General features: G+C 38.1%; 2 protein-coding genes across 2 annotated transcripts; one reads left to right on the top strand and one right to left on the bottom strand.

Annotated features, from left to right (window-relative positions):
* Window positions 1-15,929: 15,929 nt before the first annotated feature.
* LOC107796303 (uncharacterized) lies at window positions 15,930-16,928 on the top strand. The gene has a single exon (XM_016619059.2). The coding sequence runs from the start codon at window positions 15,930-15,932 to the stop codon at window positions 16,926-16,928; it is 999 nt and encodes a 332-aa protein (XP_016474545.2).
* A 669-nt stretch (window positions 16,929-17,597) lies between these two features.
* LOC107796302 (LIM domain-containing protein PLIM2b-like) lies at window positions 17,598-19,847 on the bottom strand. Its single transcript, NM_001325617.1, has 5 exons — window positions 19,659-19,847; window positions 18,927-19,026; window positions 18,762-18,787; window positions 18,501-18,590; window positions 17,598-18,134 (listed from the first exon to the last, which is right to left on the bottom strand). Exons 1-5 carry the CDS (start codon window positions 19,791-19,793, stop codon window positions 17,847-17,849), a joined length of 639 nt encoding a protein of 212 aa, NP_001312546.1. The 5' UTR covers window positions 19,794-19,847; the 3' UTR covers window positions 17,598-17,846.
* Window positions 19,848-20,172: the final 325 nt, after the last annotated feature.

Below are 20,172 nucleotides of genomic sequence, written 5' to 3'. Positions count from 1 at the left end.
TATCTGCTCCGAAGCGGGAGTAGTGGGAGTCTGGGCTCCTCCTCTAGACTGAGAGACGGCTGTGCCATGGGAATTGCGCCAATCTGGGCCACACTCTCCATAAGCCCCACCAAACGGACCAAAGCGTCCTGAAGTACTGGGGTGGCAATGAACCCCTCTGGAACCTGAGCTGGCCCGGCAGGAACAGTCTGGGCTGGAACCTCCTCGTCAAGCTCTATCTGAAGCCCACAGCTGGGGCTGCTGCTCGGGCTCTGGGCTGAGCCCTGCCCCTACCTCGGCCTCTGGCATGGCCTCGGCCTCGACCTCTACCCCGCGTATGAGCTGCCACTGAAGGCTCTGGCTACTGCTCAGCTGAGGAAGTGGTACGTGTTCCTCACCATTTACGAGAGAATAAGAGTAGAAGAGTTCAATCAGTATTGAGAAAACTAAATCGCACAACATGGGAGAATAAAAGTGAAATTTGATCCTAAACTTCATAGCCTCTGGAAGATAAGAACAGACGTCTCCGTACCGATCCTCCAGACTCTACTAAGCTTGCTCGTGAATCGTGAGACCTAGGCAACCTAGTGCTCTGATACCAACTTGTCACGACCCGGAATTCCCACCATCGGGACCGTGATGGCGCCTAATATTTCACTTGCTAGGCAAGCCAATGTTAGAGAATCATTAAACCAAATCCTTATTTCCATTCAGTGAATAACAATAATTAGCTAAGAGGAAATATAATAAGTGCAGAATAATATAAAAACTGCCATAAATACTACCACCCGGATCTGGAGTCACAATTCACGAGCATTCTAGAATTCACTACAAGTAATAGTCTGAGAGAAATACAACTGTTTGAATGAAAGAAACAGTAAAACAGAAAATATAGATAGGGACTTCAAGGTCTGTGAATGCCGATAGATCTACCTTGAGTCTCCAGATAGCGGGTCCAACAACAAAAATCTCGATCAACCCGAGCCGGTACCAAAATATGCATAGAAAGTACAGAGTGCAGTATCAGTACAACCGACCCCATATACTGGTAAGTGTCGAGCCTAACCTCGACAAAGTAGTGACTAGGCTAAGGCAAGGCACCTACAAATCAACCTGTACAGTTTAACAATCTATACACAAATAACGGTAATGAAGAATTAGACAGGAGATATCGGGGGGAGCATGCTGGGGGAAATACGAGATAAAGAACTACATCAGAATGATAACTGGAACAACTGATATACTATGAATCAACAAAAACAATGAATACAATAAAGGAAAAATGCACGGCATCACCCTTCGTGCTTTTACTCTCAACCTCACTATAAAAAAAAAATCAATAGAAACGGCATGGCATCACCATTCGTGCATTAACTCTCATATCATGGCACGGCATCACCCTTCGTGCATTAACACTCACAATATGGCATGGCATCACCCTTCGTGCTTTTACACTCACAATATGGCACTGCATTACCCTTCGTGCATTAACACTCACAATATGGCGCGGCATAACCCTCCGTGCATTAACACTCTCCCTTACCATAATACAATGAATAAATAACAACATGGAGATAAAATAACAAGTACAAACCTTACTTCAACATTTGGTTCCACAATATCAATCTCAACTTTGAAATAAATACTCAATTATCACCAGAAAATCCGTAAACATGATAAGAACGATCAATTTAACAACACTAGTATATACACGTAGCAATTAGGCATAGGAAGAGACAATTTAAGAAAAATGGGGAAAATAGGGAAAACAGGTAAATTAGCGGTGCATAAGTACTCGTCACCTCACATATACGCCGCTCATATGAATTTCACATAGCAAATAATCTGAGGTTCCTAATTCCCTCAAGTCAGGGTTAGACACAACACTTACCTTGCTCCGAAGTCCACTCAACACTCAATCACTCGGGGGGAGCATGCTGGGGGAAATACGAGATAAAGAACTACATCAGAATGATAACTGGAACAACTGATATACTATGAATCAACAAAAACAACGAATACAGTAAAGGAAAAATGCACGGCATCACCCTTCGTGCTTTTACTCTCAACCTCACTATAAAAAAAATCAATAGAAATGGCATGGCATCACCATTCATGCATTAACTCTCATATCATGGCACGGCATCACCCTTCGTGCATTAACACTCACAATATGACATGGCATCACCCTTCATGCTTTTACACTCACAGTATGGCACTGCATTACCCTTCGTGCATTAACACTCATAATATGGCACGGCATAACCCTCCGTGCATTAACACTCTCCCTTAACATAATACAATGAATAAATAACAACATGGAGATAGAATAACAAGTACAAACCTTACTTCAACATTTGGTTCCACAATATCAATCTCAACTTTGAAATAAATACTCAATTATCACAAGAAAATCCGTAAACATGATAAGAACGATCAATTTAACAACACTAGTATATACACATAGCAATTAGGCATAGGAAGAGACAATATAAGAAAAATGGGGAAAATAGGGAAAATAGGTAAATTAGTGGTGCATAAGTACTCGTCACCTCACATATACACCGCTCACATGAATTTCACATAGCAAATAATCTAAGGTTTCTAATTCCCTCAAGTCAGGGTTAGACACAACACTTACCTCGCTCCGAATGCCACTCAACACTCAATCACTCGGGGGGAGCATGCTGGGGGAAATACGAGATAAAGAACTACATCGGAATGATAACTGGAACAACTAATATACTATGAATCAACAAAAACAACGAATATAGTAAAGGAAAAATGCACGGCATCACCCTTCGTACTTTTACTCTCAACCTCAGTATAAAAAAAAATCAATAGAAACGGCATGGCATCACCATTCGTGCATTAACTCTCATATCATGGCACGGCATCACCCTTCGTGCATTAACACTCACAATATGGCATGGCATCACCCTTCGTGCTTTTACACTCACAGTATGGCACTGCATTACCCTTCGTGCATTAACACTCACAATATGGCACGGCATAACCTTCCGTGCATTAACACTTTCCCTTACCATAATACAATGAATAAATAACAACATGGAGATAGAATAACAAGTACAAACCTTACTTCAACATTTGGTTTCACAATATCAATCTCAACTTTGAAATAAATACTCAATTATCACCAGAAAATCCGTAAACATGATAAGAACGATCAATTTAACAACACTAGTATATACACGTAGTAATTAGGCATAGGAAGAGACAATATAAGAAAAATGGGGGAAATAGGGAAAACAGGTAAATTGGCTGTGCATAAGTACTCGTCACCTCACATATACGCCGCTCACATGAATTTCACATAGCAAATAATTTGAGGTTCCTAATTTCCTCAAGTCAGGGTTAGACACAACACTTACCTTGCTCCGAAGGCCACTCAACACTCAATCACTCGGGGGGAGCATGCTGGGGGGAATACGAAATAAAGAACTACATCAGAATGATAACTGGAACAACTGATATACTATGAATCAACAAAAACAACGAATACAGTAAAGGAAAAATGCACGGCATCACCCTTCGTACTTTTACTCTCAACCTCACTATAAAAAAAATCAATAGAAACTGCATGGCATCACCATTCGTGCATTAACTCTCATATCATGTCACAGCATCACCCTTCGTGCATTAACACTCACAATATGGCATGGCATCACCCTTCGTGCTTTTACACTCACAATATGGCACTGCATTACCCTTCGTGCATTAACACTCACAATATGGCACGGCATAACCCTGTGTGCATTAACACTCTCCCTTACCATAATACAATGAATAAATAACAACATGGAGATAGAATAACAAGTACAAACCTTACTTCAACATTTGGTTCCACAATATCAATCTCAACTTTGAAATAAATACTCAATTATCACCAGAAAATCTGTAAACATGATAAGAACGATCAATTTAACAACACTAGTATATACACGTAGCAATTAGGCATAGGAAGAGACAATATAAGAAAAATAGGGAAAATAGGGAAAACAGGTAAATTGGCGGTGCATAAGTACTCGTCACCTCACATATACGCCGCTCACATGAATTTCACATAGCAAATAATCTGAGGTTCCCAATTCCCTCAAGTCAGGGTTAGACACAACACTTACCTTGCTCCTAAGGCCACTCAACACTCAATCACAGCTTTTCCTATAGAATCCACCTCCAAACCACTCGTATCTATTCTTAAACGACTCAATAATATCAAATATTGCTAAAGGAATTAATTACATTGCATAAATTAAATTTCCCAAATTTTTCTCCAAAAAGTCGAAAATCGACCCCGGGCCTGCTTGGTCAAAACTCGAGGTTCGGACCAAAATCTATTTACCCATTCACCCCCGAGCCCGAATATATAATTAGTTTTGGAATCCGACCTCAAATTGAGGTCTAAATCCCCAAATTTCCGAAATCCCTAGTTTTTACCCAAACCCCTAATTCTACCATGAAAACTCTAGATTTTAGGTTGAAAATTCATGAAATTTAATGGGTAATTGAAAGAAAATGGTTTAGAATCACTTACCAATACTTTGGGGAAGAAAATAACTCTTGAAAATCTCCTCTAGCCCGTTTGTTTTATGAAAGTTGGAAAATGGCTTATTCCCGTTCTTGATTCTGTTTTATGCACTGGGCGACAGTGTGCATCGCGTTCGCGAGGCCGCTGTCGCGTTCGCGAAGAGTATCGGCTGCCAAGCCTTCGCGTTCACGAGACCTTGCTCGCGTTCGCGATGGTTACTTCCCCCTGGCCTTCGCGTTCGCGAGACATTGCTCGCGTTCGCAATGAAGGAACGACCAACCCTCTCCCAGGTCCCCAAATGCTTCGCATTCGCGATGAGCCGGTCGCGTTCGCGAAGGGTAAATCCCCCATCACTTCGTGTTCGCGACCAAGCCTTCACATTCGCGAAGAAATAATTTTAGCCTCACCAGTTTACTCTTCGCATTCGCGAGAGTACCTTCGCGAACGCGAAGAAGGACATGCTAGAACACCTGCTACAGCAAAATACCAGATTTTTCCAAGTTCAAAACATCCCGTGGCCTATCTGAAACTCACCCTAGCCCTCGGTGCTCCAAAACAAACATGCACACAAGTTTATAAACATCATACGAACTTGCTCGCACGATCAAATTGCCAAAATAACACCTAGAACTACGAATTTAGCACCAATTCGAATGAAATTTTTCAAGAAAGCTTTAAAATTTCAATCTTCACAACTGGACGTCCGAATCACGTCAATTCAACTCCATTTCTCGCCAAATTTTACAGACAAGTCTTAAATATTATAATGAACCCGTACCGGGCTCCGGAACCAAAATACGGACCCGGTACTAACAATGCCAAACATCAATCAATTCTTAAAAACAAATAATTTTTAGACTTTTAATTTTCATCAAAAATTCATAACTCGAGCTAGGGACCTCCGAATTCGATTCCGGGCATACGCCCAGGTCCCAAATGTCAATAAGGGCCCACTGAGACCATTAAAACATGGATCCAGGCCCGTTTACCAAAAATGTTGACCGAAGTCAAATAAAATTAACTTTTAAGGCAAAAATTCTTATTTTCATCAATTTTCAACATAAAAGTTTTTCGAAAACACGCCTGTACATTGCACGCAAATTGAAGAGGTTAAAAATAAGATTTTTAAGGCTTAAGAGCGCAGAATCGAGTTCTAAAATATAAGATGACCTTTTTGGGTCATCACACTGAGCGGAATGGTCGTGGGAGCATGCCCCACGGGGAGGATTGTATAAGTGTGACATGTAGTCACTTGATTGATTAAAGATTGGAACCAAGTATGGAGATTGTGGTACTCTCGCTAATGTGAGAATTTATGCTTGAAGGGCGCTCTGTTCAATTTGTTGTGAATTGTGGAAGTTTGTTCCAGATTTGATGGCTATTCTTGGGGGTGGATCCTTTAAAGGTTAGTATCTCAGTATAGTACGATCAGAATCAGCTTGAGGTCCGTGAATGGATCCAAATGTGAATGTGGGCTCTATATCAGGCCGGATGTGTTCATTTCAGTATAGCGTTGCTTACGGAGGGGTCTTCGGGCCTTGGATGTTATTTATGTTGTCAGCCATTCCGTGTAATCTCTATTGTGCCATGTGGGTTGTGAAGCGGTTTGATTATTCGCACTCGTGTTGAGATCCCGTGTAATTTGTGGTGTTGTGAGAGCAGGATGACTCTCAAGATACAGGTCATTTATTGCACCTTAGTTGTGCTTGAACTTTGTAGCGTATGGCGCTATCCGTCTCCCCAGGATTTGTATTATGCGCTTCGCGTGCTTGTGGTTGATATTTAGGTATTTCGCAGGTATGAGCATTTTAGCTCGGTAAGTATTTCCTTATAGAGTATTATGTGTGGATCGAGTGGCACGCCGCCACGGGTATGTTGTTTGGATCGGGTGGCACGCCGCCACGAGTATCATGGTTGGATCGGGTTGCACGCCGCAATGGTATCATGTGTGGATCGGGTTGCATGCCGCAACAGTGTGATGTTGAGTACAATTTCCCCTTATCTATTCTTGCGTGTTTTGTTTCCCATTTTCTGAGGAGGGTTCATAACATCCTTTCGGTTGTTTAATTAGTTACGTGGGTGGAGTAGTTCTTTCCAGAGTTCATTTTTCCTTATGTATCACATGTGAGTTTGTAACTTGTTGGCACATGGTGGAATCATATGAGACTTTTGGTAGTGTCCGAGATGGCTTATTGCCCGAACAACTTATACTGGGTGAGATGAGATCATTGGACCTGGGATCAGTGCGATCAGATTTATATGAGGCTTATTAAAGAGTAAATATCGATATTTAGTCCAGAGTGAGGCAATGGTTTTTATCGGGAGGAGAGACTCCGTGAGTTGTGATTCGGCAGGTGGTTATGAGTTTCTACACATCTCTTCTGTCGTGGCAGTATTGCGAGAGCGAAAACGGGACTTATATGCTTCACGAGGTGTGCTGTGGACATCAGATTCGTGGGATTTCGGCTATTGTTTTCAAGGGATGTCATTATGGTCATGTGAATAATGCGATACATGGTGTGAATTTGGTACGAGTATACAATCAGGTATTGGTACATTGTGTAGTGATGGATACGGTGTTCGTATGTTGGGGAACAGACCTGGTAGAGAATTTCAGATGTTGGAATTTGGCTCTAAGGCTAACTTAACTGAATAAAAGGGAGAATCTTCAGATTTGCTCAAGCTAATGTGCCCAACGGGGTTGTGGTAGCACGGGTAGGTGCACGAGGTGTTGACCAGTGATTTTGGACAACTCCAGAGCAGTTCTGAGCACGTTCGAGGACGAACGTATGTTTAAGTGGAAGAGAATGTAACGACCCGACCGGTCGTTTTGAGCTCTAGCATGTCGTTCGGCGGTTTGAAGCCTTAAGTAGTTTTACTTCAGGTATTATGACTTGTACGTATTTTCGGAATTGAAATTCGGGAAGTTCGGAGTTGATTTGGAGAGAAATTTCTAATTCCAGAAGCTTTAAGTTAGAAGAGTTGACTAAGGTTTGATTTTTGAGTAAACGACCTTGGAATTGGGATTCAAAGGTTCCAACAGGTTCGTATGATGATTTTGGACTTGGGCGTATGTCCGGATCGGGTTTTGGATGACCCGAGAATGTTTCGCCGCCTATTGTGGAAAGTTGGCATTTTGGAAGAATTTCATAAATTTGGGTTGAAGTGCATTTCAATGTTATTGATGTCCCTTTGGGATTCCGAGTCTGAGAATAGCTCCGTATGATGACTCTGGCCTTAGGAGCACGTCCGGAAGTGGATTTGGAGGTCCGTAGGTCATTTTGGGGTCATTTGGCTAAAGCTGGGAATTTGAAGGTTTTTGGGAAAGTTTGACCGGGAGTGGACTATTTGATATCGGGGTCGGAATTCGATTCCGGAAGTTGGAGTAGGTTCTTAATGTCAATTATGACTTGTGTGCAAAATCTGAGGTCAATCGGACGTGATTTGATAGGTTTCGGAATCGATTATAGAAGTTTGAAGTTTCAAAGTTCATTAAGTTTGAATTGGAGGGTGATTTGTAGTTTCGATGTTGTTTGGCGTGATTTGAGGCCTCGACTAAGTTCATAATGTGTTTTGGGACGTGTTGGTATATTTGGTTGAGGTCCCGAGGGCCTCGTGTGGATTTCGGATGGTTAACGGATCGAATTTGGACTTGGAAGGAAAGCTGAAGCATCTGTCTTCTGGTGTAACTGCACCTGCGAGGTTTTGGCCGCAGGTGTGGAGCTGCAGAAGTGGCCAAGAGGGTCGCAGAAGCGGTTTTGGCTAGGAAAGTCTGGGACCGGAGACCGTTCCACAGAAGAGGGACCGCACCTACGCACGTGGAGTCGCAGAAGCAAAGACGGAGAAGTGCATATGGGGCCGCAGATGCGGAGTTGAGAGGCCTGAAGGAGGACCGCAAAAGCGGTATTTTGGCCGCACCGGCGGGACTGCAGAAGCGGTCAAGTGACTGCAGGTGCGAGAGGTCGCTTGGCAGTGTGCTCTTTTAAGAACGGGATTTGGCCCATTTTCTTTCATTCTCTCTTGGTTTTGGCGATTCTTGGAGAGGTTCAAGTGGAGGTTTTTATCATCAATGGCAAGGTAAGTTATCCCCACTATTTTGAGTCAAATATATGATTTTTATATGGATTCAAGCATGAAAATTGGTAAAAATTGTGAGATTTTGAAATAAACCTAGAAATTGATATTTTTGGATTTTTACCACAAAATTAGACATGGAATTTGGAATAAATTATATATTTGAGCTCGTAATATTATGGATAATATTTATCTTCAAATATTTTTGGAATCCGGGCATGTGGGGCCGAAGATGATTTTTATTGACTTTTCGAGTGGAATTGGGAATTTGTCTAAATTGATTTGTTATGAGTATTAGAGTATATTATTATTAGTTTGCACATTGTTTGACTAGTTTTAGAGCGACGGGCATCGATTTGAGGTGTTAGAGCGGCGTTGGAGACGGTTATGGAACTTCGGAGCGAGGTAAGTCTCCTGTCTAACTCTGTAAGGGGGAAACTACCCCTGGGTGATATATTTAATATGTGTAACTTGTTGTGGGGACTACGTACGCACGGGATGACGAGAGTATGTACGTAGTTAGATTTATGTTATTGTCCGGGTAGACTTAGGTTTACATCATGTTGTACTTGTACTATAGGGATTATCCTTGCTCGTCTAATTCTTTTATTTCGCATTATGACTTGAGACTAGACATGCGTAGAGGGATGGACTTGCTATTGTAGAGTTTTCGCGAGTTTTATGATTTGCCACGGAATAATGGTGTTCCTCTTACGGATTTCTCGCGCGTTATGCGTTGTCATCGAATAGTTTTCCTTAAAAATTATAATTCACATGTTCATTCGTGAGTGGGGGTCAAGGACCCATTTAAACTTCTTATTCTAATTGGATCAGACCGTTCGCCTCGGCAGGATTTATGTATCATACTCTCATGGGAGCGGGCCGTTCGCCTCGGCAGTTTAATAGATACATCTATGGTTCGTGCCGTTCGACCCTCGGCAGTACACAATTTAATATTTATGTTGGATCGGGTCGTACGCCTCGATATTTCTATAAAAATATCCTCATGGAATCGTGCGTAATATTTGGCAAGAAGCCAGAGTATATGTGAGTCTTTCCCTGATTCGAATCATAACAACCTATTTGGTTAGGTCCATTATACATATATATATGTGCTCTTGTTGAGGAGGAATTGCTAATTAAGAGCTTGAGTTTATTGTAAGGAGGATAATTGTACCACAAATTTATACTTGTTTATTTTATTTATTTTCTTTGCCTCATATTTGTTCCCCTCCTTACTGTACGTGATATTATTGGACCACTAGAGAGTGTCGATGTCAACCCTTCATCACTACTCCTCATATTACACTTACTGCATATTTTTGTGCACGTACTTTTATGTCTGGTGGTCCTTTGGGCACGAAGGCACGGATGATGTGGGGACTTGCCGCGAGCTGCATTTCAGGTTGCGATCCGCAGTCAGCAGAGTCTCCTCCAGGGTTATTTGTATTTTTTCTGTCTAATTTGTATTCCAGACAGATGTTGTATTTTATTTTACTTCCTAGTTGATACTCATGCACTTGTGACACCGGGTTTTGGGGGTACTTATGAGTTGTTCAGTATTGTAGTTGAGGAAACAGTATCATTTACTCTGTAAATTTTATTTCTGATTATTTAATTGAAGGAAAATTTTAATTTCAAAATACTAAAATGAATAATCGAGTTAATCAACTATTGTTGGCTTGTCTGACAGCGGTGTTAGGCGCCATCACGACCATTAATAAATTTTGGGTCGTGACAGTGAATGCCATAGCCACCCAGTTATCAGGTACCTGAGGTAACATCATCCTCTCCCGCTGGAATCTATCTACGAATTTCCTAAGCATTTATGTACTCCCTTGTTTCATTTTTCAACTTTTTGAGCTCCCGAATGTGCTTTTATAAATGATTATGTAAGCTCAACAAAAGAATCAATAGAATTTTCAGGTAAAAGAGAATACCACGTTAATGCTCCTTTTGTGAATGCTTCACCAAAAATTTTAACCAAAACTGATTCGATTTTCTGCTTGGTTAAATCATTGCCTTTCACGCCGGTAATGAACGCAGTTACGTGATCTCGAGGGTCAGTTGTTCCATCATATTTGGGAATATCAGGCATTTTAAACTTTTTGGGAATTAGTAAAGGTGCTGCACTTGGCTTCCAAGGTTGCTGTGAATACTTGTCAATATCCACACCCTTTGATCACGGTAGGCACGCCAGGTATTTGCTATATACGATCGTTTTTCTCCTTCAACTGTTTTTGCAAAGTTAGCTCTAAACTTTGTAAATTAAAATTATTTGGTGCACTTGATCCTCCATCACGAGATTCATTAGGAATTTCTCCACTCCCATAATTATCAAGCCCTAAACACGGGTTCTCCAAAGTTGTTGTATTAACTGGTGGAGGAGTTTGCGCCGTATTGGGTAATCCTCTGACAAAAGCTTGTAGTGCACTGTTCATGCGTTCTGCAATCAATTGCTTTAGAGCATCCTGCTCCACGGTTTGGTCATCTCCTTGCTGATCATCAGCGCGCGAAGCAAACCTTTCAGGTGAACTTCTACGGGATTGCTAAGGGGATCCCGTAGGTGTGTGGTGTGGTGGAGTTCCACCTTGTTGGTTCAGCTGGTTGTTCCCGTTAACGGTTGACATACTTGGTTGTTAAAAATGGAGTTTGGAAAGTGAACAGATTATCAGATTCCAGGTAACGGAACCAATTTGTTTAATCCAAAAATAGATTTTTCGGTCAAAGTCAATATCTAGAAGAAATCAGATTACTGATAACCAAGATTTACTTCACTTTCCCAACAATTTGATGAATAAATCAAGGAATGAAAATAATTGACAAAGAAAATATGAAATAGATTGGTAATCACTCCCAAAATTACGGTTTAGAACTTTGAGAATAAGGTAAAGAATAATTGCATAAGTTTCAATAATTATTAGATGTCATTACAAATGAGATTTCAGTCCTTATATAGGAACATATATTTATAACGGTTCCCTTACTTAATTCGGGTTCACTAATAGCATTTATTGCCATGATTGCCCATCACCATATACAATTGTAACATCAGTATTTATGGTTAACGATTTTTTGTAATCGTACTGATTTCCCTTCCTTATTTATTGCAGGTTCGTGTATCTTCCCTTCTTTACAGCCTTTATTTATTTTATTGTTGTTTCCCCTTTTATAGTTGTCGGGTCCGTCTTTTTCCTCAGTGTAACCTAGTGGGTGTCTTCCCCTTGCCTTTTTCGCATTCTTTAACTCATCTAATTAAGAATGCCATTTGTCACTATATCGATGTTCCATGTACCATGCCATGTCACCTTGTTGATAGTTCCACGTGTCATATGTTTTTTCCACCAATACAACATGAAGTAAGGCAATATTACTGTTGTAGCATTCTTGTCTATTGAGCAATAATCTTCTACAGAGCTTGACATGTATGCACGCCTAAACATAAGTTTCTCTTCACAACTTCTGTACTGAATAGGAGATTAGTTACGATTGGATTAGTTCTTGTCGACTCTTAAGTTTGGTGTACTTAAAATAACATGTATTGCATAATTTTAAAAAAAAAATATTTGTTTACAATAATACCCTCCGACATTTTGGAAAAGGTTATGAAAGGGCAGTTATGTCTTTATACATGTTATTCATCTATTAAAAATTATGATATTGCTAATCTTGTGATTTGCTATATATGAGTGTAAGAATAGTACTGAATAGTACATGTATTAGTTATACATAGGTTCAAAAACACTATCAAACAAAGGATTAATAATATTAAAGCTAATACATGTATTATTCTTCCTAATACATCCTACCAAACAGCCACTTTGTGTAGAGTGGGCTAGAGGAATCTTCATTCCTTGTTATACGAAACCACATTGCTATCTATTGAAATTTGGGAGTAGTAGCAGCAAGGTATTACTTAAATATTTCTGCCATAAATCAGATTTAGTGAACTGAATTTGCCAAATTTTATTCTCATTCTTCTATAGTGATCGTGCTGGTTGACATATAGATTAAGAGGTCGGGGAGGTAGTTGACCATCAAAGACTTGGAGCACTTGTGAAAATAGATTAACAGAATTTATAACACAGTTCTTCGTCTAAAACTATAATAATGGCACGGTTCACAGGCATATATCAAGAAAACCCTTTAAATTTTTTGGTCTTATAGAATACTCATTCCGTTTAAAAAAGATTGGCATAATTCAGAGTACGAGGGTCAAAGTACTTAACTTTGAATGAGAATTTGGACATAGATTCTTCAAGTTTTTTAAAATAAAATATATAATTTTCATAAATTACATAAAAAGTATTACTATAATTCATAATTCAAACTATTTATAAAATATCTAAGAAAACCATGGTCAAAGAATAACCTCGTAGACTTCTCAAATAGTAATAATGTCAATCTTTTTTAAACATAGGGAGTATGTCATGTCATTCTTATAGCATGTTTGGTTGTGCTTTTTTGGGGCTAAAAGTTCTTTTTTAACCAAAAGTGTTTTTCCCCCAAAGTTAAGGTGTTCGGCCAAAGCTTCCCCGAAGGATATTGTTGATGCGGATGATTATGAGGAGAATGTTGAAGATTGCCTAGATGATCAGGGGATGAAGTCCAAGTCCATTTACTTAAAGAATATATTGATTCTGTTCTGCAATCCGAAGATGTTCAAGAAAAGAATGGAATAATGTCGTCGAATGATATAGCAAAGGAAGATCAAGAGAATATGGAATACCAAGTCGAAGACCATCAACATGCTACTTTGTGGGCTTCGGCGGAAGATGTCAATTTGGATACTATCGATTTCTGTTAGTCATAGGATATATTTGCTAGATAATGTAGTTTAATAATCCCAATCTAGCTCTTAGATAATGTTACAAACCTGTACTACAATACTATGATTTATCAATATATTTTGAATTTTTCTTATGTTTCTGTAATAGTCTATTAAGATTCTTTCAGAAAGATGATTCTTATTTCCTAACAAATATGGTGGTTCATTTGGCAATATTTAAAGCAAGAAAGAATGAAATATGAATATTCTTTCACAGTTTAAGCATCCTAGCTAATGACCTGATGAATTTTAGACATAAAAGTTTCTCTTAACTTCCTTAGTACTTTCTTTTTTTGTAAAATAAAATAGAACTGAGCTAGAATTTTTTTTAAGGAACGTTTCTGAACTCGTAGTCCAATGAAGAGAAAAATTATATAGATGGGATGGGATTAAAATCTAATCTCCATATATATAGCAAAAGCAAAATAATTCACTGCTAGAAATTCGGCAAAAACCGATCAAGGTCGACCGACCAACTTTGGTCGGTCAAAAAACTGATCAAAGTTGGTCGGTTTTTCAAAATATTTTTTTAAAATTCTTTTTTTTACGAAACCGACCAACTTTGGTCGGTTTTCTTTGGCGCAAAAATGCGGGAAACTATTTTTGAGTCCCGCGAAATTTATGTTTCAAGAAACCGACCAACTTTGGTCGGTTTTTCAATTAAAATAAATAAAAATTAATATTAAAAAAACCGACCAAAATTGGTCGGTTAATTCGGCGGGTCATTTAAAAAAACCGACCAACTTTGGTCGGTAATTTTACTTTTTAATAAAACCGACCAACTTTGGTCGGTTATTTTCGTGCGAAAATATAATTAAAGAGTATAAATCAAATAAAAGAAAATCTTAAAATAAAATGTACCAATGGTCTAGTGGTAGAATAGTATCCTGCCACAGTACAGACCCCAGTTCGATTCCCAGATGGTGAATCTTTTTATTACATAATTAAAATACCGACCAACTTTGGTCGGTTTTTTTTTTTTGCAATATTTTTTTTTGAATTTAATTGACCGACCAAAGTTGGTTGGTAATTTTCGACCAACTTTGGTCGGTATGCCTTTCCGACCACAAAAATACCGGCCATACGTAAATGGTCGCGTTTTAGTCGGTTTTTTGTCATTACCGACCAACATTGGTCGGTTGTTTTGGTCGATTTTTACCGGATTTCTAATAGTGATTTTTATTTATTAAAAAATTAAATATATAAGCTTAAAGAGCGAAGCTTGCTTACGCCTCAAGAAAGTATTCCCTCGTTGCCTAACCTATACCTAGAAAATACAACCTTTTCGAAGTGACCCTTGTTTTACCAAAAAATAGGATTTGATAACCAAATGATACTTTACTTCCTCAACAATCCAATTGAAAAGAAAGAAATAACAATATAAATTAGCAAAAAGAAATAAGGAATGACAGTTGATCCCTCAAATTAAGTAGAAGACTTCGGTAAAGCAAGAAATTGTAAGTATATTTCAGGAATGCTTGGAACTTGTCCGTACAAGCGAGATTCTCTATCCTTATATAGGAATGTCTAATCATAATGTTTTTCCCTATTTATGACGAATTCATTATGAGCATTAATGGTATTGATCGCTCATTATTGTTGATAACCATAACTGACGCATTCGTAGCTATAAATTCCTTATAACGATTCTGATTCACTTTCCTTATTTATTACTGGTTCATGGATCTTTCCTCCTTTTTGGCCTTGATTCATTCTGTTCGCGCCTCGTCTTTGACATTTGTTTAGGCTCGGTCATCTGTTCTTTACTATCTCGTGGGTGTTTGATCTGTATCTTCCTTGCATTCTTAATTTCACTAATTGAGTATGTCAGTTGTCACTTCACCATTGTTCCACGTGTCATGCTTTGTCAGCTCAGTTAAATTCCACGTGTGACATCTTTTTCCACCGGTACAACCCTACTAATAAACATTCCAATAAACTTACATACTAATAGAAAAAAGTTAGGAAACTAATGGACGAATAAAAAAATAAATAAGAAAAGCTACATTTTAAATTCCTAATTAAGCATGCTAAAAGAAAAGAAAAAACTGAAAATATGCCCTAAAGAATGGGGTTAATTTCACACGTGCTTTACACGTTATAATAAAGTCATGAAACTATTTTTTAAACTTTATTGTTTGTATTAGTAATATAAGTTACAAATTACATAATTATTTATTAGTAAAACCCTAACAACCTTTCGAGGAGCAAAATATCAGGAAATGAGTTTACGAAACAAAAGAAATGGAAGAAAGCAAGCCATTTATTAGTAGGAATGGGATTTCCATCAGCTTGATCTATAAATAGTTACTAAAACCCTATTAGCAAATTAGAAACAACTCATCAGTATCACCATTTTAGGGTTTAACAACTATAGTTCTTCATCACATAACAACTAAAGTTTTCAGCTATTTTGCTTCCGTTCTCTCTCAGCTTGTTTCTTTTTCTGTTTCATATCATATCCATCGTCCGATCCGTCAATATTTGATCAGCAGTACAATGGCAGAAAACTCTTCTTCTCATCGTTCGATGGGTCATCGCTTTCATCCGACGGACAGGGAAGTGCTCAAGTATCTAGTAGGGTTTGTGAGAAACGAGCCACTTCCCCTTCAGAATGAACTCATGCAAGTGGCGGATCTCTACGCCGACAAGGAGCCATGGCAGATTTTTGAAGCTTATGATAGGGGAAACAACAACAACAACAACACTCGTTACTTCATAACTCCGCAAAAGAAAGAGAAACCTACGTGGAAAAGAGTTTCAAGAACTGTTGGGAAGGGCACTTGGAAGCTTCAAAACAAAGTCCGAGATGTGTTTGATGATAAAGGGAGACTCATGGGCTACGTGAAAAGTTTGAAGTACATCCCCGCTAACAAATCGTCAAACAACGTGAATGGCGAGTGGTTGATGACTGAGTACTCTTTATTTGATCGTTATCTGGTTGCTGGGGAGATTAAGAACAAAGGTTTTGTAATTTGTAAGATCAAGAAGAAGGGCAAACCTGGTGACAAGAAAAAAGGAAACAATATTGAGGAGGTAGTTAATGATGAGAAGATGAGAGAAATTGAAGAATTTATCAAGTCCGTGCTGCAAGAAGATGTTCAAGTTGAAGACAATGGAATAAGATCGAGTGGTACTATAGCAAAGGATGATCAAGAGAATAATATTATCCAATACGTAGAGGGAGATCAAGTTAGAGACCATGTACTTGGTTTGTTGGGCTCTCCAGAGGATATTGTTAATGACGTGGATGATGAGAATGTTCAATATTGCGTAGATCAGGGGGGTGAAGGCCAAGTCCATTTACTGGAAGAACATATTGATTCCGTTCTGCAATCAGAAGATGTTCAAGCTGAAGACAATGGAATAATAATGTCGAATGATACTATAGCAAAGGATGATCAAGAGAATATGGAATACCAAGTCGAAGACCATCAACATGCTACTTTGTGGGCTTCCGCAGAAGATGTCGATCTCGATACTATCAATTTCTGTTAGAGTATATATTTGCTAGATAATGTAGTTTAATCCCATGCTAGCTCTTAGATAAAGTTACAAACATGTACTACAATATGATTTCTCAATATATTTTGAATTTTTCTTACGTCTAGATATATCTGTAGTAAGTTTCTAACTAGCTAGTGATATATGGTCGACGTATTAAAGACGGCCGTAGCTTGTTTATGAAAATTAATACCAGATTTTTCATTGTTCCTGTTTTTATATCTCAGATACACAGTGGTTGTTTATTTTGGGTCCATTAATAGAAAAGGTCGATCACTTCATGCAATATTTATGTCTTGATATGTCTGTAACGATTAGTTAATTAGTGCTGTGTACTGTCATTTTTCCTCTTAGACACATCTGGATCATTTCATGTTTTGTAGACAGCTCATAACTAGCTAGCTTGTTACACTGTAAATTGTGTATGTCTGATGAATATTGGCGTTGTACTTGAAGTTTGTTTAAGATTCTGGGCGTACGTGCATTTGAGTGTCTGTAATGTAATGGACTGCTGATGACTTATTTACCTGTATTTCAGTAAATTCTGAATTTTTCTATTTTCTTCTCCAAACAATAGAGCTTTTAAACTAATTTTAAGAGGAAATGGTGGAATAATTCTAAGAATCACAAATAAGTATTTTTCACAAAAACTTAACACCAATATAATGAATGTGAATACCTTGAAACAACATTAATGCAGAAAATGTTTATGTATTAACAAATTAAAGGAATATTAAATCCAGACAATAAAATTTAATTACATATGAGGGTTGCCTTGGATATATATAAACAAATGGGAAAACTTTTTTTTTATAAAACATATCAGAAACACAAAGATATATATTGGATCAAAATAGATAGAAAGGATCAATTGTAAGATATATAAGGGGAGAAATCGAGGGCACGTTTCTTTTATGATTGTTGTTGTGGTTCCTCTGCATTTTCAGGCTCCTTATTATTCTCTTCTTCAGCTGCATTTTCTTCAGTCTCATTTACCGGTGTTACAGCAGCACTACTCTTCTTATTATTAGCAGCTTTGAGGACATGCTGGTAATTTCCTTTTTCCATGAAGAGCTGAGCAAAATGGTGTTTGCAATAGAGATTTCCATCAAGGGAAGCATATGTTGCATGGGTAAGTGGACACCCTCCATGTGCACACTTGAAGCATGATTTGTGGAATGATTCTCCTTCCATTGTCACCTGTAATATCGTTATGAGTTTAAGTTTTATGCATTGTGAGTCGCGTATAATCTTTTTACATCGTTTAGATTAAGTTGACTTATAAAAACATGTAATTCGTCATACGGTAACCTAGAAATATCGTAACGTCGATCGGTTAAGTGCATTGATAATGTAAATGTTATTTATACTATCAGTTAATCAATTCATTTATAACATAAACTCCGCCTATTTGAGCAAAGCATAGCCAGTCCAATTAGTTCGCATAAAGAAAGAGGGTTATGACCAGAATAGTCTAATGATGTTTGAATTGAGAATTGCTGATTAATTGAGTCGTTCACTAATATCATAAACCTTTTATTTAATCAAAAGATGATTGTTTTATACCTTTTCAAGTGGGTAAACAGTTTTGTCGCAAGCAGCACATTTATCTTGGGTCCCAGAGAACATAGCAGAGAGTTTGCTTGGAGCCCTTGTCTGCACAAATTAATATAAAAAGAAAATATTAATTTGTTTATTTAATTTCCCATGCTAAAACAATAGTGTATTCTTTTCTTAACAAACACAAACGAAGAAAATTAACGGTGGTATATAAAAGTCAAATCTGATGGTAGAAATGTAAAGTTGTGAGATACAAACAAAACGTACCAGTGAATTTTGCCTCTCAGCCTTAGCTGCTCAAACGTTAATTGGAACAATGTAGACGATTAGTAAAAATGAAGATAAAATAGGCTTAGCAAAACTAATTCTGAAAGAGTAGTAAATTAATTCTGCTCAAACAATGTACTAAATTAATTAAAAAGGATGTCTTACAATTCTGAAAATTCTTGGTAAAGTTTCCAGATTCCTTAAAAAGCTGTTCGAAATGATGCTTGCAGTAGAGGACTCCTTCCATGGAAGAGTAGTTGCTCATCTGAAAAAAAACAACAAATGACAGTTTATCTAATCTACTATCCTAAATGTAATAACAGAAAAAAGACAACAACAACAACTTAGTATAATCCCACTAGTGGGGTTTGAGGAGGGTAGTGTGTACGCAGACCTTACCTCTACCATGAGGTAGAGAGGCTGTTTCCAATAAACCCTCGGCATCCTTCCCTCCAAAAACTCCCCACCATGCTCTTGGGGTGACTCGAACTCACAACCTCTTGGTTGGAAGTGGAGGTTGCTTACCATCAGAGCAACCCCTCTTGTCTAAGAACAGAAAAAAGAAACACAAAAAAATGGAACTCTAATTTGAACAATACACTTAGAGTACCTAGTACAAATGCTTCTAGAGAAAGATGAAAGGTACAACTCAAAAGCCATAATATAATGTAACTAGAATAAAATACGGATACTTGAAACTGGTACTTCTATTTGATTAATAGTTAATCTCACAACTTGTTCATGAAATATATATATAGGAGAAGATACTGTTTTGACTTGGCATGCAAGAGTTAAAATACTGAGGGGCTGTGCATGCGCAATCAAATATTATTTTTAAAAATTGGAGGAGGAGGGTCAAGAAAAGGGGAAGAAAATAGAAAAAGAAAATGTACATACCACAAGAGTGCCTTTGCAGTGGCTGCATTTGAAGCAGGATTTATGATAAGTAACACCATCCGCAGACAACAAATCAACAAAGTAAACAGTCTTATCACAAGCCGAGCATTTATCCAAAGTTCCTGTGAATGCCATTGTTATCTTTTAAGTACTTTGTTTCTCCTTATTATTATTTACAGAAGCCTGGAAATCTTCAATCTCAATAACTTGTCAGAGTTAGAAATATGGCAGAGAAAAAAATACTTTTATCAACAAAGCTCTTCTGCCCTCTTGTATCTAACCTGCTTTGTTATTGAGATCAAACAAACAAAAAAGGCACCCTCTCTGTCTCAGCTTGTAATAGAGAATTTGCTATCTTTTTCATGTGGAAAATTATTAGTACGTACTAGAATTCTGCTATTACACCGATAACTTAATGACACGTGATTGGGAGATCCAAATATTAGGAGCTAAAATTAAATTTCTTTACCTCTCAAATATGGTGGATGACATTATCTTGGATTTGAGTGAAATT

This window comes from Nicotiana tabacum, chromosome 19 (assembly GCF_000715075.1).
Source record: "Nicotiana tabacum cultivar K326 chromosome 19, ASM71507v2, whole genome shotgun sequence".
NCBI lineage: Eukaryota > Viridiplantae > Streptophyta > Magnoliopsida > Solanales > Solanaceae > Nicotiana > Nicotiana tabacum.
This window is presented reverse-complemented; position numbering and strand designations above follow the sequence as displayed.

Coding starts and splice junctions, on each gene's coding strand:
- LOC107796302 (NM_001325617.1), bottom strand. CDS start 19,793: ATGGCATTCACAGGAACTTTGGATAAATGCTCGGCTTGTGATAAGACT. Junction 18,788..18,926: donor TACCAAGAATTTTCAGAATT/GTAAGACATCCT, acceptor ACGTTTGAGCAG/CTAAGGCTGAGAGGCAAAAT. Junction 18,135..18,500: donor CTGTTTACCCACTTGAAAAG/GTATAAAACAAT, acceptor ACGATATTACAG/GTGACAATGGAAGGAGAATC.
- LOC107796303 (XM_016619059.2), top strand. CDS start 15,930: ATGGCAGAAAACTCTTCTTCTCATCGTTCGATGGGTCATCGCTTTCAT.